General features: G+C 47.6%; 1 protein-coding gene across 1 annotated transcript in view; it reads right to left on the bottom strand.

Annotated features, from left to right (window-relative positions):
• Tudor-sn (Staphylococcal nuclease domain-containing protein 1) overlaps nt 1-18,738 on the bottom strand; it is a 51,516-nt gene extending 32,778 nt beyond the window's left edge. Inside the window, exons 1-5 of the mRNA XM_077672750.1 lie at nt 18,382-18,738; nt 8,281-8,421; nt 6,816-6,933; nt 3,396-3,471; nt 2,002-2,257 (exon numbers count right to left, since the gene is read on the bottom strand). Of these exons, the coding sequence (XP_077528876.1) occupies nt 2,002-2,257; nt 3,396-3,471; nt 6,816-6,933; nt 8,281-8,421; nt 18,382-18,453 (663 nt within the window). The 5' untranslated portion in view covers nt 18,454-18,738. The remainder of the gene's footprint in view (nt 1-2,001; nt 2,258-3,395; nt 3,472-6,815; nt 6,934-8,280; nt 8,422-18,381) is intronic.
• Between the last annotated feature and the right edge of the window lie 19 nt (nt 18,739-18,757).

An 18,757-nucleotide genomic window follows, 5' to 3' on the forward strand; every position in this document is an offset into this window, starting at 1 on the left:
ACAGAAAATTCAAAATAAGAGATTACATCCCAAACAGGAAAGAATGCTGGAAGATGGCAAAATTACCACTTTTGTTATAACTGTGCTGCGCAGGAACTTTCAATTTCCCATTTCAAGGATCACGCTCGGGGATGAACACAAAGACGGAACAACGCTACTTAAGTTCAACTGGCCATTCGACTATTCACTTAAAAGTACTACACCCTATACAGAGTCAATGCGTTCGAAAGCCCTCAAGACAGTTGTGTAGCAGACGCACAACTGTCATAAAATAATTCGGTCACAGTTTAACGCGGCCTTTCAATTCATGGCACGGCCTCGAAACTTTTGACAAAGACTGCATTGTGAGAGTGAAAACACTACACTGCCTGGGGTTTACTCGCACAAAAGCACACAAGACAAGACGAGACATGCACGTTGGATGCATACAACTCCTAGTAACCCTAGGCAGCGCAGCGTGTTCACTTCAATGTTCTACCGGCTAAAGTTGCACTGGCATCTGCGGTAGTTTTGTTTGCGACCACTCAAGAATTTCCGCCCACAACACAATGTCTGCGCAGCCCACACCAACTATACCACTCCTTACAGTGTAAGCACTGGAACACCAATGTCAAGCACGTTTTCAACGTCACAGCATAAAGCACGCCAACACTATTGCGTCCCTTATAACGGAGTAAACCTTGGAGTAAAACAATAAGCCAACATTCTTGCCGGATAGTGAACCCCTTAGTTGTGGATGAAGCTGATGATACTTCTTAGCCAAAAAATGGCACAATTTCCTAGCACACCAAATTTCCTCCACTTCCACCAGGGGCAGTTCAGGAGCCAGCAGCAAGACGTCCGCAGGACCTTTTTCTGTGCTTCGCTCAACAAAGCCCCTCAACAACAAGCCCCTCAAGTCATAGATGAAAGTCCTACACTCCAGAAGTCATACAGTTCCCCACTAATAAATACTGAAGGAAATTTGTTGGCACAATGGCCTGCAGCTGTGGGCACTGCCATAGCAGCCAGAAGCGTTCCTCCCATACTTGGCTTGGCTTGCCACGTGCTTCATTTTGCTCCTGAAGCCAAAATCAACAAAATAGTACATCTCTTGCAGTTCCCCCTTTCCCATGAACAAGGCAAGTTTAGGTGATATTTTACAATAATGTGTTGCTTTTTTGCGGCCACAAGCAACTTTTGAGATTGTTGGCGACCCACGACAAAGACAAAACGAACGTCCCCACCCGGCACACTACTGCCAGAGTTCCTTCTAGTATGTACAGGTGCCATCAAATATAACTGGAATACGGCCTCAACAATTTACCAGAATTTCTTCTTCTGTAAACTGCCTGGCTGCCAGAAAGCCAGTAAGACTAATCTCCTGTGATATTCACAAATCCTTGTTTCATTTACTTACGACGACACCTGTACTAGACTAAATCCTCACCACAAGAGACACTGAAGGAGCATGGGAAACATGTCTCTTGTAACCAAGGGTGCTATAACATGGCGAACAAGAAAACCAACCAAAACTATTTTCATTCATATGCCTGTTATAACGAAATGTCTTTTGTAACAGTGGGTGCACTTTTTTCACCCAAGAGATGCAGACGAGTGCTACTGAAGCTATATTTTAGTAAAAAAAAAAACGAGAACATACTGTCTGTACTGTAGTTTCTTTTTCTTTTTTTGCTGCACCTTTATTGTTTATTGTAATTGTGAATGTGTAATGGGGAGTTAGAGCCATCTGCGTTGTTCTGAAGGTCGTGTTACCCTTTTGTTTAAGGTCCTCTAGACATCTCTGTGTGATTAACTTGTCTTGTATTTTGTGCACACTTGTTGTCATCATCATCTATCGTGCTCACGCGTGTCTGCCACTGAATTTCTGTGCCTCTTTGGCTTGGCCTTTTCAAGACCGCAGTATGTTGTAAATAAAGAAATAAAATATGCTGCCCTGCTCGCACCAGTGCAGACAGTAAAAGCAAAAGAGCTCCAGTGCCTCTCGCAACGAGGTCTTACCCGGATGCCGGACAGCATGAGGGTGATGTAGTGGAAGTCCGGCAGGAGGAGCACGCGCACGGTGGAGCCGTCGCGCACGTGCTCGACCACGGCCGGCACGGGCCGCTTGCCCAGGCGGTCGACGAACGCCCGGGGGTCCTCGTTGTCCCGCAGGGTCCACTTGACGTCGCGCACGTGCGAGGCCGCGTCCGGGCCATGCTTGCCCCGGCCGGCCGCCTGCGCCGCCTCCTGCAGCTCCCGCAGCCGCTGCTGGGCCCTGCACGCACGCGCCAGCAGCAGCAACGCTCAAGTCACAAGTCCACGCTTCAATGACCGCACCGGATAAGTTTGTCTGTCAGTCGCTTTGAGCTCCGTTTTCTCAGAAACAGTTTTTCTTTCTGCTGTCACCCTTGCTTGGCTTAACACCCCTTAGACACCCCTAACGTTTCGCTTAAGACTTACAAGCAAAGGTAAACTTATACGTCCAACTGTGGGTACTCGTTAACGTCGTCAAACGTCAAAGGGGCAAATCTAGGCCTAACATCAGGGGCACTTGATACAGCCGTTAATTGTCAAAGGGGTGAAGCTAGAAGATAGGCCTATGGTCAGGGGTACTTGTTAACGTCGTTAAACGCCAAAGGGGCAAATCTAGGCCTCACATGAGGGGTACTTGATAAAGCCGTTCATTGTGAAAGCTAGAAGCTAGGCCTACGGTCGGGGTACTTGTTAACGTTGTTTAACGCCAAAGGGGTAAGGCTCGACCCAACGTCGGGAACCTGAGCACTGCGAAGTGCTCAAGACTGACCCTCAGTTGAGCACTCCAAGCCATCTAAGAGCTCTTTTTCCTGCTAATATCATCCACACAAAGCACTCACTTTGCCCCTCTCTCGATATGACTGAAGGAAAACCCAGAACTGGCCATGCGCCGTCTTTGACTCAACCCTTGGGTTAACGACACAAGGAACTCCAACCACACCACTACGTATTAAGATTTTCAACGCTCACTGTTTGACTGCCACGCTTTGGCAACTCCCTTGGTGGTGCCCTCACAAGAGCCTTCGAGGCTAGCAAAGTTTGAACACCGTGAAAATGGGGAGGACCACATTCTTGTACCACACAGCGTCCCTTCCCATTTCACCGAGTTCTCAAAACTGTTTGTGGCAATGGGTGGGTGCGCAGACGCCATTTGTGCGACCACCGTCTACACAGCACCGATTGAGGGTTTCCATCCCGGCACAGCCTTCCTTGCTACTACTCCCCTGCCTGGGTGCCCGAGACAGGCCAAGCCAAGCCACAACTGGACACCCCAGTCGTGTGCTCCACAACCCTGACCCCACACCAATCCGACGCCATCTCCAGCAAGTGGCGCACGCAAACACAAAGCAGGAGAGAGAGAGAGAGAACGCTGTACTCACTCGCCCTTGCCTCCTGCTCGGACATCGACAAGGCCCTCGGAGACCAGGGACTCTGCCACGTTCTCCCCGGTTGCATCTGCACACACCAACACAACCCCCATTGGCTCCAACACACACACACCCCTACAAGGAGGGGGTCAACGGGAGTGTCATGCCCGCACCCCAGTTTAGCACAGCGCTGTAGCCAACTGCAACCACCACCCGACACGGGCGGGAAGGGGGTGCAATTAAGGGGGGATGTGGGGCTGAAGGACACGCCTTTAGTTTTTAGAGCGCAGCTCTTAAGCACCCACTCCTGTGGTTGCACATCACCGTCGGCCTCGTCGTAACCAAGCGAATGAAGAGGACGTCAAAGATAGACAAAATAGAGCAAGCAGGAAAGCGGAGGGGGAAAGCGAGGAAAAAGTGCGAGTGGGAGGACGGTATGCTGGGGCCACGCAAGACACGCTCAGCGGCGGCAACATGAACACCAGAGTACTGACGACGCAATCGCTTCCCGAGACGCAACAGCTATGCGCTGTCCCCGAGAAGACCGCAGTTGGCGCTGCGCCCAAATTTCGCATCAGGGAGTACCGCAATCGTCACCCAATTTTCCTTGAAAGAAATTTTACAGCCCATTAAACCTTGTGGCGCCAGTGGCCAGCCAACATTTCAACCCAAGTTTTGGTGATCTGGTTTTAATAACCTGATAGAAGTTTGACACCCCAGCAGTACACAGACGACAGCACCTGTGTTGTCTGCTTTGTTCTCATCTCCGTCACCATGAATACGCTTAACACACTGGCACAACTGAGCACCTTGTGTCAAAGTGCAGAGGAATAAAAATAAAAACGCTACTCTGCACCCAGCTTGAGCTACGGTAAAAATGGCAAGAAATGCGGCCGAGAGCAGCACTGCTTTGTATGTTCGAAAATTACCCTGGTCAATAAACGGAGTTGTTCAGGGACCCTGGCTAAACAGGATGAGCTCATCCCGAAAAACGTATTGCCACGACGCTGGACACGTGCCCCATAAAAGCCAGGACAACAAACAAAAACAGGAGAGAAGGAGAAATTACCATTTACAAGCACTTCTGAAACGTAAACAAAGCTGCGGTAAAAGTCAGTGGCAAAAGACGAGGTGAAAACCAAGGCTGGTGTTTTTTTTTTTTTTTTCCCCCATTGCACCAAATGTGACCAGGCTGCTACTGCTGCTGTTAGGGTCAAATTAAATCTCCAATTGCGACCACCTTGCCAGTAAAACTTTAGAATGACATTACAAAATGAACAGGCTTCCAAATTCCTTCTTTCCCCCTTAAAAAAAATGAAGGATTACAACCAAGCTGCCCAACATTCAAGTAGTTCATCTATTTCAAAAGGGTCATGGTTTGGGCCTGTTGGTGATGCATAATGGGAATTGAAAGCGCAAATTAGACACGGATAAAGAAAGGGGACAACAGGATGAGCGCTATCTATTTCCTTTACCACCCAACCTGGACAGAATGAACATCCAGGAACGGAGTAAAACTGAAGCTGAAATTCAATGGCACGCTTAAGAAGTAGAGAAGAAACTGAATATACTTTGTTAAATAGGATCAGGAAACATTTGTCCTCACTTCGCAATGGCATCTACCAGGTCCCTTAGATCTTAGCACCACGGAAAAAGTGCTGCAAAATCTTTCCCTGCAAGGCAGCATCTCATTAACCCAGTTCAGCTATTGACACAACCGATGCTTAATAAGGCATCCCAAGTCCTGTGGTGGTACTGTATAATTTCCTGTTCATTGCACAAATGCGACAGAACGTTAGCTTTGGCTGGAGCTGTGGCTATGGCACGAAATGAGTACACCAGCCACTACTTGAAGAACATACCCACTTGGCTACATGTCAAAGTGGACGTTGAATCAAAGAAATGCCACACCTCTACCCCCCCCCCCCCCCCCCCCCGCAAAACCATTTGTAGAAAAAAATTTCACATTACAACGTTTCTTTCAACGTAAACCTATTTACACTGGATGCAATGCCACCTTGGTGGTGGAAGACTTCAACACTGCTAGTGAGCCTGAAGAAATGCCAAGCCAGGTGAACTTGGTTCAGGCAAAGCTTGACTGTACAACCAACCAGCTTGGCAGCGATACTAGCACTGATGATACCAGCACGGGGGGCTTGACTGGCGCACCATTCAAACCCAGGTTCCCACTCTTAATTTACCAGCCTACACTGCACCGCACTGCTTCATCGTCACCTTTTTGCCCCAGTGGCGCTCTGTGGCATTTCATCCGTCTCCTGCTACAGCGCCCATTCCAAGTGACGCTTGCACTCGCAGTTAACTTGCAAAGGCGGCCCACTGTTACGTTGCCCCTCTCTGCACTGCCCCTGCAGTAGGTCAAGTAAACATTCCTCTGAAGCTTTAACCCCTTCTGGGTCACGGATGTACATATATGTCCTTGCAAACCCCTTCAAAATGGTCAATAAAATATATGTACGTCATCGCTTGTATTTTTATTCGCCAACTTCTCTCGCTTGGCATGTGCTGCCACACTGCGAAAATACTACGCCAAATTATTTTCTTGCGCCGATGGTTCTTTTTTTTTCACTTTTTGTATGATTTACTTCAGTGGCGCGCCGGCTATCACTTGCGCATCTGGTAATGAGGGGGCGCGCTGGGTATCGCCCACCTAAGGCCCCTCGCTTCTTGCGCCTGCCACAGACCAAGGGCGCCTGCAAAACTGATGAGGCTCTTTACTCCTTTTTTTGTATTTTTTTAGGAGCGGTGCGCCGTCCATCGCTCGCGCATCCGGCCGCGCGCGCGTGTGGGTGCAGCGGCTGGTTTTCGTATCGTCCTCCGGGCGCTTCCCGCTTTTTGCGCCCGCGAAACTGATGTCTACCTGATTTCGATTCACTCAAAAGGTGCCGGCTTGTTACTCTCAAGTTTTTATTCACAATAGACAAACCGCGTGTACGTAACAACACAAACAATTTTTTTTGTCCCTTTATGGTCACCCTAAAAAATTATAATTTTTCTGGAAATAGATTCATCCCAAGAATTTAAATCACCAATAACAAAAATCGACCCTGGGGGGGGGGGTCGCATTTGGCGAGAAAACTTGACCCTCAAAGGGTTAAGTTATTTGAAAGCAAAAACTAGTAATTATAAAACAAAAAGACATTTGCACCTCTTCCGTCGCTTTCTTTTTTTTTTTTTTTTTTGTCTTTTCGTGCGAATTACTCCAGCAGGCAGTGCGGACTGGCGTCGATTGAGGCGCGCAAGAGCCGTGGTTAGCGCACTTTCCTCCTGCTCTTACACCCCAGGTTCAAATCTCCGGCGAGCCCAAACCTGCTCTTATTTGCTCTCAATCTACATGGCGGCCAACAAAGACTACGCTCACTTTGTGCATTTTAAGAGACACGGTCGCCTTAAAGAGAAAACAGCCCTGCCCACCTTTGCCGAGGTAGAGGGTGACGTAGTCCCGGTCGTTGGCGCTGTACTCGACCGAGAAGACGACCTCCTGGCCCACCAGCTTTTGCCGCAGGAACTCGCGGGCCTCCCAGGCAAAGGGCTGCATCGGGGGGGGGGGCCAACAACGTCACTGTCCATTCGCACACGTCTCTGAGCAAGCATCGAATGAAGTCCCTTCGGCCACCCCAATTTTGTTCAGTTTGAAAGAACCCCCAGCCTCTGGTGGCTCACTCAGCTTCATTCCGGCCACGTCTTCCCTAACAGAAAAATATTCTGGAAATATTGAGAAGCTCGCGGTGCAGTGACGCAGTGCGGGCTGGAGCAACGTATTATGAGCCAGCATTAGAAACAGTCATCATCACGTTAACTGCGTGTAGAATTCAACCGAACAATCAAAGAAAGCTAGAGGCCCCGCTACCCTCGCCCAGTAGTGTTTCTTGGTGGTGGCTCACGTCAGCAGCTGCCAACCGCACGTACAAGACCCTGTGACGATGTAAAGAAATTGCCCAAAAGTGGATGGGGAGCCCCCACTGCTCTATCTGTTTTCTTTAATACCTCCATTACTTGTTTGAAGTTTGCAACAAAACTGACGTCACTTATCAAGACGAACGAGTCCCTCAAATGAGGCAAGTCTGCATTTTCTATTCTTGGCTCCCTTACGCCCGACACACTGCGAGGGGAAGCGTTGAATTCGCACCTTGAATACCCACAACCAGAACCACATAAGCCTTCGCGGCCCACAGAAGCCGTTTCCGCAACATTTTCATTCGTTACCACCACAACTCAAATACAGACAGACCCACAACAGTGCGCCGCAACGTTCGCAGTGCCTCAGTCTGCTCTCTGCCGTCTTTATCACAGCACAACATACACTGTTTCGACCCCTCCTGATTAAAGGCTTACCTTCCGGTGGTTTTCCCATATAATTTGACAGATTTCAGAAACTTCCGCTCATCAGTGCCTTTCCTCAACTTTGTGCAACACGATTTTTCAAAAACCACCCTTCCCCTCACCCCCAATGAACTTTCGAAGATGCACAAAACCCTCGCTAGAATGAAGAAATTATATCATCGATACTTTGTTAAAAGCTGGCATTATTTGCTCTCAACCACTGCGGTGGGTACCATGGAACACTTCCAGTACAACAATACTTAAACTAAGCCTTCCTTTACAACAACAGTTTACTGTGCATGTAACCAAAAGCAGCTCAAACATGATATACACAACTTCCCTCCTCCAAGCTCTCCCTGCTTTTCAGCTCCGCACAAAAAAGACCTCAATGGGGATCTGACGAAGTGACAGAGCACCGAAAAAGTGGACATGGCCACACACAAACATGCGAGACAGTCAGCACAGACTATTCGCCCAAACATCGACCTACGCCACACAGCTCCGACGAGTACTCAACTCCATACAAAGCCCGCCTCGCCAGCCGCCTCATCCTCACCTCGTCCTTGGTCTCAGCCACCTGCTCAGTGGGCCTCTTGGCCAGCTTGGGGGCTGTGATGTTGGACAGGTAGATGGTCTTCTCCGGTGGAGGACCGCCCCGGGGCTGCCCTCGGATCACCACAGTGTCGCCCGAGAGGACCTGCATGAAGGGAGGGCAGTGTCACCACCCGTCGTCACCCCCCATCCGCCATCCCCCACGTTGGGACTATTTAAACGGTCTTCCCCGTGAAACTTTCACCCAAAAATCCCCCTCTACCGAAACACTCATTCTACTGTTTTGAGAAGCTGCTAAAGGCTTTTGTAGACTGGTAGTAGAATCGTGGAGTTTGGCACGAATGGCCTGGGTACTAATACCAAATTCTTTTGCAAGAACTGCGTTTTTTTCTTTCTTTGCACAAAATGTACTTGGAGCTCAATTCTACACATTATTTCCTTAAATAAGGGTGGCTTTGTTGGTAGGTTGGTTTCGGTGCGGGGCACAGCATATCAACGCATTTAATCAACAACGTTCTGCATCGCACCAAAAGTGCATGGCCTCGCACGTTATCTCAGAATGAAATATCACCCAACAGAACTTTAAATGATGGCTCACGCTGACCTCATCGACGGTCCATTGTTTTTGATGTCTGAAGCAAATAAAAGATGTCCTTTTAATTTGGTCACCATCTTCACTTGTACCTTTTCCTCACCCTGTAGGCAAGAATGAACCGCCAACTTGCACAAGCTTACACCTCACTAGTGTGTTGATGCGAACTCACTCAGTGACAAAAATGTGTGCCATTTTTTATGTCAATGCTACTAGTTATGGCTGCTTTACTAATGCATACAACATAGTAAAACGAGTAAAAAATGCGCTGCAAATGACAACCGCGACTGCAGCGACTTAATCCGCCTGTGTATTTTGGGATGCCGCAGTAGGAGCAGACGTACGCAAAATTTCACACAATACGGATAGCAGAACATGCAGAAGGCATGTTAGCTATGTGTGGACCACGTTTTTTTCTAGCACTCGTGCTGCATAAAACAGCAATAATACAAACACACCTGCAGTTTTGCAAACAAAGCTGGTTGCCCTGGTAGCTTGAACATGATGTATTAGTGGGAGGGGGGGGGTAAAGAATAGGGCATTTTGGGTTGCAGAACAAAAAAAATAAAAAAATGTGTGAGGCAACAGTTGGTATCATTCAGGGCCAAAATAAATAGCCCACCACTCAGATTACCAAGCAAACAAGTGACCATGAAATCAGGGTGTAATCATCCAGAAGATAACACTTCTAGTTATTTTTGAAGAAACGGGACTGCGGCATATATTTCTGTTTAGAATGAAGGAGGTGCTTCTGAAATAAGTTCTGTCGTGAGTCGACGCCTAGTCTGCGTATTTTTGTTCCTCATTTCATCTTCCTTCACGTTGCGTCTCATTAATTAAAACAAACTCCTTTCAAAAGAACATCGCTGGCTGTACTGGTGCTCCTAGCTACTGGCAAGCGTAGTAAGCGTAAAAAGCACACGCACGATGCCAGCCAGGACAAATAATGAGCCAGGCTTTTTCTGAAGACTGACTGCAATCACTGTCGTTCTCACAGCACAAGCTGTCGCAAAAACAAGCGTCTCGCAGCGCTGCTGTTGTTGCCCCACTGTGGGCTCTAATCACACTTGTACACCCTTCACCCATCACACAATTGCGCACTGGATGACAGCCCAGCTCTGCCTCTCTCAATGATTTATCGTGCAGGTTCACCTATCACCAGGGTTCGTACAGGCTTCAAAAGCAAAAATTCAAGGGTTTTCAAGGACTTTCAACGACCAGGAAACTTTTATCTGGGATTATTTATAACTTTTTCAACACAATGCAAAATTTCGTTATTGCCCAATACCTAAGAACATTAATGCACATATAGATAGGTGCTATGGGTTCATGAATGCTCCCCCAGCTTTATTTTTTATTTCATAGTTGGTATTTAGAGGTTTTTCTTTTTTCTTGTTGTTTTGGTGAGGTTGTTTGATTTCAAAACTTGGTTAATGTTGCCTGCATCTCCTGCTTTGTCAGCAAGAGTATCAGCTGAAATTATCTCAGCAAGTGTTGCTGCAAGGCAGGATGAACTGTGTACACGTCCACCATTTGCACGTAAAAGCAAACGCAGATGGAGCCGTCCACAGACTAGATGGAACATGGAAGATAGAGAACAGAAGCCGGCTTTCCCGGTATTGTATCGTGACATGAATTCAATTGAAGAGTGCTGCTTCCAATGTTGCCTCGTAATAATGAGAATCCACAACTCGTAATTTCACACAATACACTGAAACTTAAATTGTTACAATGTTTCTTTACATTTTTAATACCTAAAATTCACGACAAACACTTCACAAAAATTATTGTGAAAAGATAGGGTCACTGGTTCTCTCCAGAAAAATCAAGGGTTTTCAAGGACCCTTTAAAAAATTCCAGGACTTTCCTGGCCTTGAAATTTACACTTCTGAATTCAAGGGTTTTCAAGGACCTGTGCGAACCTTGCCTATCACACACAGCGGTTGTCAAGCGCAAGAATTCGTTCTACTCTGCTTTGCAAAAACCAATCCAACTTGGGATTTTACATGCCAAAGCTAGTTTGGTTCATTCGAAAGACTGCCCCAGAATAATAGTGACACCGCTTTTAACGCAAACTTTGTTCAAATAGGCTATAAAATTAGATAAATACTGATGTTGTGTGCTGGCCACACTATGCTTGTTATAGCTCCACAGCAGTCCGGCGCTTTGGGGTTGTCCAAGATGACACTGGCCTTCTGGTGTAAGCTGCATTGTCTTATGTGACCCTGTTTGCCGAATGTGACCCCACATTTCATGGAAGGATTACTTTCTAACCTAACAAAAAAAAAAAGCCACGTGCAAATACGGTCAGCACGTATCGCAGCACCATTTGGGAGGCCTGATGGTAAACAAGGCTCCAGAGTCCTCTGCAAAGACTAGTGGCGCACTGGCATCGCTTGAACACCTGTTTTTTTGCATCATCGCAGAAGACGCCCCGAAACACACGATTGGCGGGAGAATCAAAATTTCAACTTAAAGTGATGAATTTATCGGTGCATAAAGCATTGTTTGTTGCTGAAAAAGCACTTGGGGGACTACGGAATGACATTTTTACTGTGAAATGTACTCTTCGCTCAATACTAGGTATTCCTTTCATAAATAAGGTTGCTTTGGAATCTCTTAGGTCACGTTCAATTAACGCTCCGCATCACACCGGAAGCGCCAGGCTTGCATCTATCATGGAATTTACATATCACTACTGTCCTTAAAACTAGATTCCCCTTCAACGCAGGTGGAAAAACAATGGTAAAGATAAGACATTCGGCCACCAGCATGTCAGCAGTGATGTGGTCCCAGCCCCCATGCCGCTTTTTGAAAATCCTCTCTACAATACGCTGTGGACACACGTCCACGAAGGCCCACCCGATTAAGCCTAGTGGGTTGGTTACCTTTACGTTCGTCTGCAGCCATAAACGAACATGGAGAACGATTGTTGGCCCTTATTGGAACGATTGAATGATAGCGAGCGCTTGCGTTCACAAATGAGCGCTTGAGTCAGCTCAACGCGTGCCCAGCTACTATGGGAGCTTCATCTACTTTGCTCAGTCATGAGCGGGCCATTCGTTTCCTAAGGCACGAATCGTGGCAATGACAATGCGTGCAGAAAAATTGTGGCTTGGCTTACATCACGTGTACAACTTCGCACTCTCGGCATTTATTTTTACCTAAATTGCAGATATTAATTTCCACCATAACACCACCCGATCATGCCTGCCGAATGTTGTAGCCAGAGACACACCAGCATTTACAGATGCTTGATAACAGCATGCCTAAAAGTTCTCAAACATTCATTATGGCACAAAATATCCCGTAATCTATGTTAAATCACTTTACCGGGTACGCAGTAAACCACTTATGCAACGATTTCCCTCATAAGTGAAAGCTAGTAAAAAAAAAATTGTACTCGACGTGATTCTTTCGCTACAGTACAACCACGAAATTCTGCACTAATGTATTGTGGCGAATTTCCTTGCAGCTAAAGAAACGCGGACTTTGTGAAAATGCACGTTCTACCTTCGTGCTTGACATGAAGACGCAAAGAGAGTGGCTGAACTGACCATTCTTTTGTGCGCTCTCCCTACAAGCTCCCAAGGCAAACTTCGAAGTGAAGGACCCTACTGAATGACAATTTTACAAATTACCCTGCCAAAAATATATCCGTCCAGGCAAAAAAGACCGCTGGAACAATCACTCAAGTAGTAAGGCACACAAGTTAATGTGACACTGTCGTTTTTATCAATTCGAGGGTGACTCAGCTTTAGGCATTTTTGGGGGGTTTCGCCAATTTGATGAAAGTACCCAGAGGGCTACTGTCAGTGTGCACTGGGAACACAAGACCCTAACCCCATGCCAAGTTAAAAGAAAAGGAAGATCCGGCAGAATCCATTCCCTGGGCTCAGTCACAAAGAGAATGCTATTTCGACTGGAAAGGTGCCTTTACCTAAGAAAAGCATTTCAGTCACGACAAAAAGACAAGGGAACACTTTAGACACTTCCGATGTTCGCGTAGCTTTTGTAGCTGCGGGGCAAATATGTGTAAACTTCAGAATGATGCGACACAATGGACGGGTCTTTCCCAAAGCCAGCCTTGCCACCGACGTCCAACTAACTGAGGCAACAGACTTAAACCCCTGCTACACTGGGGTCCAAATGTCATTTGAACCAAATGTCATTTGACTCAAATGTGTTGCTTCAAATGCCATTCAGAATCCGCCGTGCTACACTACAATTTCGATGGCATTTGAAAGCTTTCACAACTGTTCACTGTGCTGTAGTGGCGCTGTTGTTGCCCCGTTCCGTTTTCGTACACTAATACAACAATCAAACTTAGGAGCAGTCCGAGGCAGTAAAATGATATCAAATTAGAAGAGACACCAGTTTTGACTCTAAATATGGCTGTCTTACGTTGTTTTTGTTTGTGTTTTTTGCAACTGACCCACTGGTTTTGAGAGCATGAAAATTAAATATGTTGATTTCGTATTTTAAGTAAATAAACAGTGAACAAAGTTTCACAAACAACATTTTGTTTGTTTTACGTACGGAAGTATTATATTTTTTATTGCCGATCGAAGACGCTGCGTCCGAGAGTGCTGGAAATGGCATTTGATATCTTAAATGTCTCTCTCGGTGCTCATTTGGCTCAAATGTCATTTGAGCCAAATGGCATTTAAAAACCTAGTGTAGCAGCACAACTTGGCATTTGAACCAAATGACATTTGGTTCAAATGACATTTAGACCCCAGTGTAGCAGGGGTATTAAACCCTTAAGGTGTCTTAAAATTTTGGACAAACTGCCACACGGCAACCGCGTAGGGTATGTAATGCAACACAGGCCAATCACAACAGCACATCTGGCTTAAACCAACCCGGGAGTGCTGAGGATTAGTGATGCCATCCCCCGTTAAATGGCACATAACCAATTCAGGGGATTAGCCAATGCTCCTCCCGCGCTTTTTATTTCCATAGTTTTGTTCTCCATTTTCTTCACCTACAGTACACACCCAAGGAGCAGAGGCTAACCACAACACGGCAAGCCGTTTCAAGAGCTTTCCACCTCAAGAGCAGCGCCACGGGTGTCTAATCAGCGCTACTTCAAATTATGAGCTCATTTTCCAGACCCTAACAACCCGAATGCCCATGACAACACACTAACCTCCAACTCTTTGCGCACAGGAAACATCTTACTTTCAAGGCGATCTATGTTTTGAAACCGGCCAGGGGATGCAAAGATTTTTTTTTTCCTCTGCCACTTGCAGATAAGCGATACTTGGCTTGGAAGTGCTTGACCATGTAACGACGCAATTACGCAAGCTTAGTTACCACGTGCGAAAAGTGTTTCAAGACCTTTATACCCACCCGCACAGTTCACAGAGTGTCCCTTGTTCACACAGGGGCTGTTTTCATGCAACAAGTAGCACTGCGAGCCATTTAATCTGCGTGACCCCTCGCTTTGCAATGCAATGTGTCCTTCACAGTACACATCAACCAGACCTGCCATTTTGTCAAACCTTGGGAAACGAGACGGTACTTTTCACAAAGCAAGCCAGGGAAGCAATCAAAGGCGGCAAGACGCATCCAAAAAACTCCCTGCCCCTCTACTCTGCGAACAAGGATGGCTAGCAAAGAGGGGCACACTCCAAGGATTGCCCGAGACCAAGCACGAGTGTTTGCAATCAGCAATTGAGCCCACTTCCCACTGAACCAGCTGGACAACACTCAGAAGGACTCCAGCTTCATTCTAGCAGGCAAACATGGGGCCCCTCCCTTAGAATCTAACCGCCGTATTATTGACGGCAAAAGGTGATTTTACAATATCGCGGTGAACTAATTAAAATGAAACTCGGCATAATTACAGACGTCCTCGCCGTCAATTTGAGTGTAATTTTTTCCACGACACTTATGTTAAATCGAAAGGTACAGATCACTGTACACCAGTTCTGGAGCCAGTGCACGCGATTCGGTGGTGCACGTACTATGGGCAAACTACATGCACTCTCGCGGTCATGCGTAAATGCGAAAACAAGAAGCCAATGGACCGAAAGGCACCAATCGACTAAAGCCACCCCCCCCCCCGCGAAAGTGTCCAGCCCAACCTACGCTATGGCACTGGGTGCAAGCCCAAGAGGGCAGGCATTACTGAGAGTTGGGCGTGCACTCATGAAAACTGCTGTCTGCACTGAAGAGTATGCCAACTCGATACTAAATTCCCCAACAAGATGTGTGTATTGCACTTGATCACTAAAATTTATTTCAATTCTAAGGCTACACCTGAGCTCCGGATTAATCTAGACCTCCAGGGAATCTGCAACATCTCAACACAGGATCATTTTCGCGTCCACCGGGAAAGCGGCCACCGTTGCCCCTCGCCACTTAAGCTGGCAAAGCCATTCCCACAGCTTCTTTCATGGGGGTGTTCCCTAATGCCAGCTTCAACAAAGGCAAAACAGTGCGTCATTTCACTCACGCCGAGAGTCAGACAACCCAGTCTTTTGGTGTAGCCTTGGGCTGCACTCATGTGGGTGTGAATGCAATTCCCATTAAGCAGTGCATCTGCGTTTCATAAGCCACACACATTGTCCACGCTGGAAGGTCTGTTCATTTTAGCGATGCCAACTGGAACAAGAACCATGATGTGATCACGCTTCATACCCAAGATCCTGCCTAAGCTTACCACGTTTATGGGCAGATTAATTTTGATTGGTTGCCAGACCAACATGCCTGGGCAGGTTGTAAAGTTAGCTGATAAGATACCACGTGGAAAGCTATCATCCAAACCAAAACCCCCCGGGAGATTGCTAGCGCTAATCGCTGCATTTAACCCTCGTTAAAGACAACCGCTTATATCTTAAGAAGGGGAAGGACAATTTGACACGTAAACGTAGCACACAACCGCTACTCATTAAGCAATCGTGCTGTTTTTTTTTTTTTTAACAAATTTGACCTACAAGTGCCACATTTGTTCCCACAGGGCTGTTTTGTTTGTCAATTATGACGTGGAAGCAGTCACGCCTGAAAAACTACTGTGCTGAACAATTCCCCTAACTACTGAAGTCCACTCAAGTACAGCTGTTGTGCAGTGTCTGCTCAGATGTTCGGACCGCTCAGTGTCTTGGTCTTACTGATGCAATCTCTAAACAAGACCACCAAAGCTGCCCTCTATACAGCTTTCCCCACTGCGTTAACCAGGTAACAAGAAGTTATCTCAAAACCCCCGGGTAGCGCACGTTTATTTTGTTTTCAACCGCATAGGTTTTCTGAGCACGTTTATGCGACTTTACTGACCCCCCAGTGCTACAAAAAGAAGACGCCCAAAACGCTGCATATGGCATGCAGTCAATCTAAGCCTCACGCAAATAAAGCAATGGCAGAACTAATCCCCTTGCCAGATTAAAAGCAAGCCTAAGTGGATGTTATCCCAGAGAAACGTAAAATGGCTGTGAAACAGCAGTCTGACCTCCCTCCCGCATTTCTGCTAGTGATGGTAGAACCCTTGATTTCTTTTCCCTTGCTTCCTATTGAGATGTCGGCTAGCATTTCCACCGTCAGCAGCTACGGATCTTTTTGCGTACGTCGCTTTCACCAAGAACACTGAAGCCAAGGTCATAAATTACATCCAACTAAACACAGTAGCTGCGGTGCTTGTTCCCTAAATCAAAATCAGAAACTGCGAGTGCTAAAATTCCTACACAAACACTCCTAGAGTACGCTTTCATGCGAGACGAACATTAAAAGATGCCAGGCCTTTTCAACAATAAACATAAAAGCAGAAGAGCCCTTTTTCTGGAACACCCTATCCCACCTATATGATGCTGAAAGCACGCACATAAAAAAAAAAAAACGGTTACGACATAGCTAGGCCATCTGAAATGCTTGTAGCAGTTCACAATAAGGAAAATCAGCCACAAACGTTTCATTCTTGGGAAGCCACCAAAACAAAACACTTTTGCGCTCTCGTTAATTGAATTAGCTCAATGCAGGTTTACGGCTCTAGCCTTAAGCCTCTCCTTTCTAATGCACGCCCTACCTGCCTTCGCGATCAAATCGCTTCATTCGAACTTTGACTGCCACGTCTTGTGTTGTTCTCCCTCCATTTACAGTTTGTGCCATTTTGTAGTAGTAATTGTTTTTGGCACAAAGGCCAAAGAGTGTGCCACATAAACAATGCACGGTGAATATATGATGGTTTCGTATCTAAAACGCCGATTGTAGGGCAGTGCAGTTCTGATTACAGGTTATCGTGTGGGTGAATGGCGCCCTAATCTAAAATGTGAAAGAAATAACGTGATGATGCTAAAGGCGGTAAAGGCAAAAAGACATGCCATCTACGGTTTTGTTCCCATAGCTTCTTGCATGAGTCATGCACCGGCAAGAAGCATTTCGAAATAAGCAAAAACTAAACTAACTCCTCCACTACCAAGCTGCAATTTCCCAAACCTACCCAAAGCATTTTTAACCTGCCAAAGCCGACGCTGAGGGCCAGTTTTAGGAACCGAGCCACTCGCAAGGAAAATGCAGACGCTTCACCGCTCAAAACCTCGGCGCACGCCAATTATCCCCAAGGTCCGATAATTCACTCCGAAGACCGCCGCCAAGGTACGCCACACATTTCTAACGCGTTAGAGCCGAAATTTCATTACATGGGGTACGGCTTAACTCTCCGGTGACGAGAATGCTTTCAAACCACCCTGAGCGGCTGAAGCGGTAGGCACAAACGTCGCCGCGAACTGTATACATCCTACCAAGACGCTTTGACGTTTTCAGTGAAACATTACAAATGCGCTTAGCGGGGGTTACCGCGAATGAAAGCGTGGCGACCGAAAACAGGCTTACGTTTTTACGCGCACTACATCCGCTACAACGCGACGAAAATCGGGTCAACGCTACGACACGCTTTCACGGAAGACGTGGCCCTACAGCCACGCCATCGACGGAGCGCCACAAAGTCGCGTATCCTCCGGATCGACTTTTCTGTTTCTCAATCACGACCACGCTGAAAGTCATATTCCTCGAACGCTGTTCGTGTAAACGCGCTCACGAAGGAAACGCAACACAAACGGCGAAGCGGTGGGTCCGGACTCAATGATAATGCCGCACAGCACAAACGTGAAATCATCGTCTGCGTCGGAACGGCTAGTTTTCGACGATCGCCCTAGGCACACATTGCGACTTAAATGACTCTAGATCGAAGCCGGTGGTGGGTGAAATCAACCGCGTGCGACGAAACGCGGGGTTTCCGACACCGGACGTCGCGCAGGGGGTGGGTTTGAGCCCCAAGCGGTCCGCGGTGATGGGCGATCGCGGGGCTCGTGTTTTTATCGTCCCCGCAGCGCGGGACGCGGCCACGATTGCTCGCAACTAACTCTTATCACGGCCGAGCAATGCTCCGCCCGCCTCCATATGGCCTGCACGCCGGCAGTGCGGCCCGACACCGAAGCCGGTTCATCGCTCGCCGCTTAGGCCGAAGAAAAAAGAAAGAAATAGGCCCACGGCAGTCGCAGCGAGGTGGCAGCTCACCTGCTTGACGATGCATCGCTTGAGCGGCTGCGGCTGTTGTGGCTGCTGCTGTTGCGCTTGGGGTGCCGACATGCTGAGGCTCGGTGTTCAAAGCAGAAGCATACAGCAGACACACGCAGGCAGAAGGGCTGACGTTCACACGTGCGCCGTCGCGGGCGACCGGGAATGGAAGCGGGCTCCGGGCCTTGGCTTCGGCGCAATGCCGGCTCCGGAAGGCTCTGCGGTCAGGGGGCGGCGCGGACGGCCTGTTCACACACCGGCACTGGGCACAAACTCCGAAAAACAGGATCCAACGCGGGGACACGACTCGGACAGCGTCGGCTGATGTGGCCGCTCCGGAGTAAAAGGACCCGAGCGGCCAGTCGCCAGACGCCGC

The sequence above is a fragment of the Haemaphysalis longicornis genome, unplaced genomic scaffold (assembly GCF_048455015.1).
Source record: "Haemaphysalis longicornis isolate Haplotype H1 unplaced genomic scaffold, Haemaphysalis longicornis Haplotype H1 scaffold_6, whole genome shotgun sequence".
NCBI lineage: Eukaryota > Metazoa > Arthropoda > Arachnida > Ixodida > Ixodidae > Haemaphysalis > Haemaphysalis longicornis.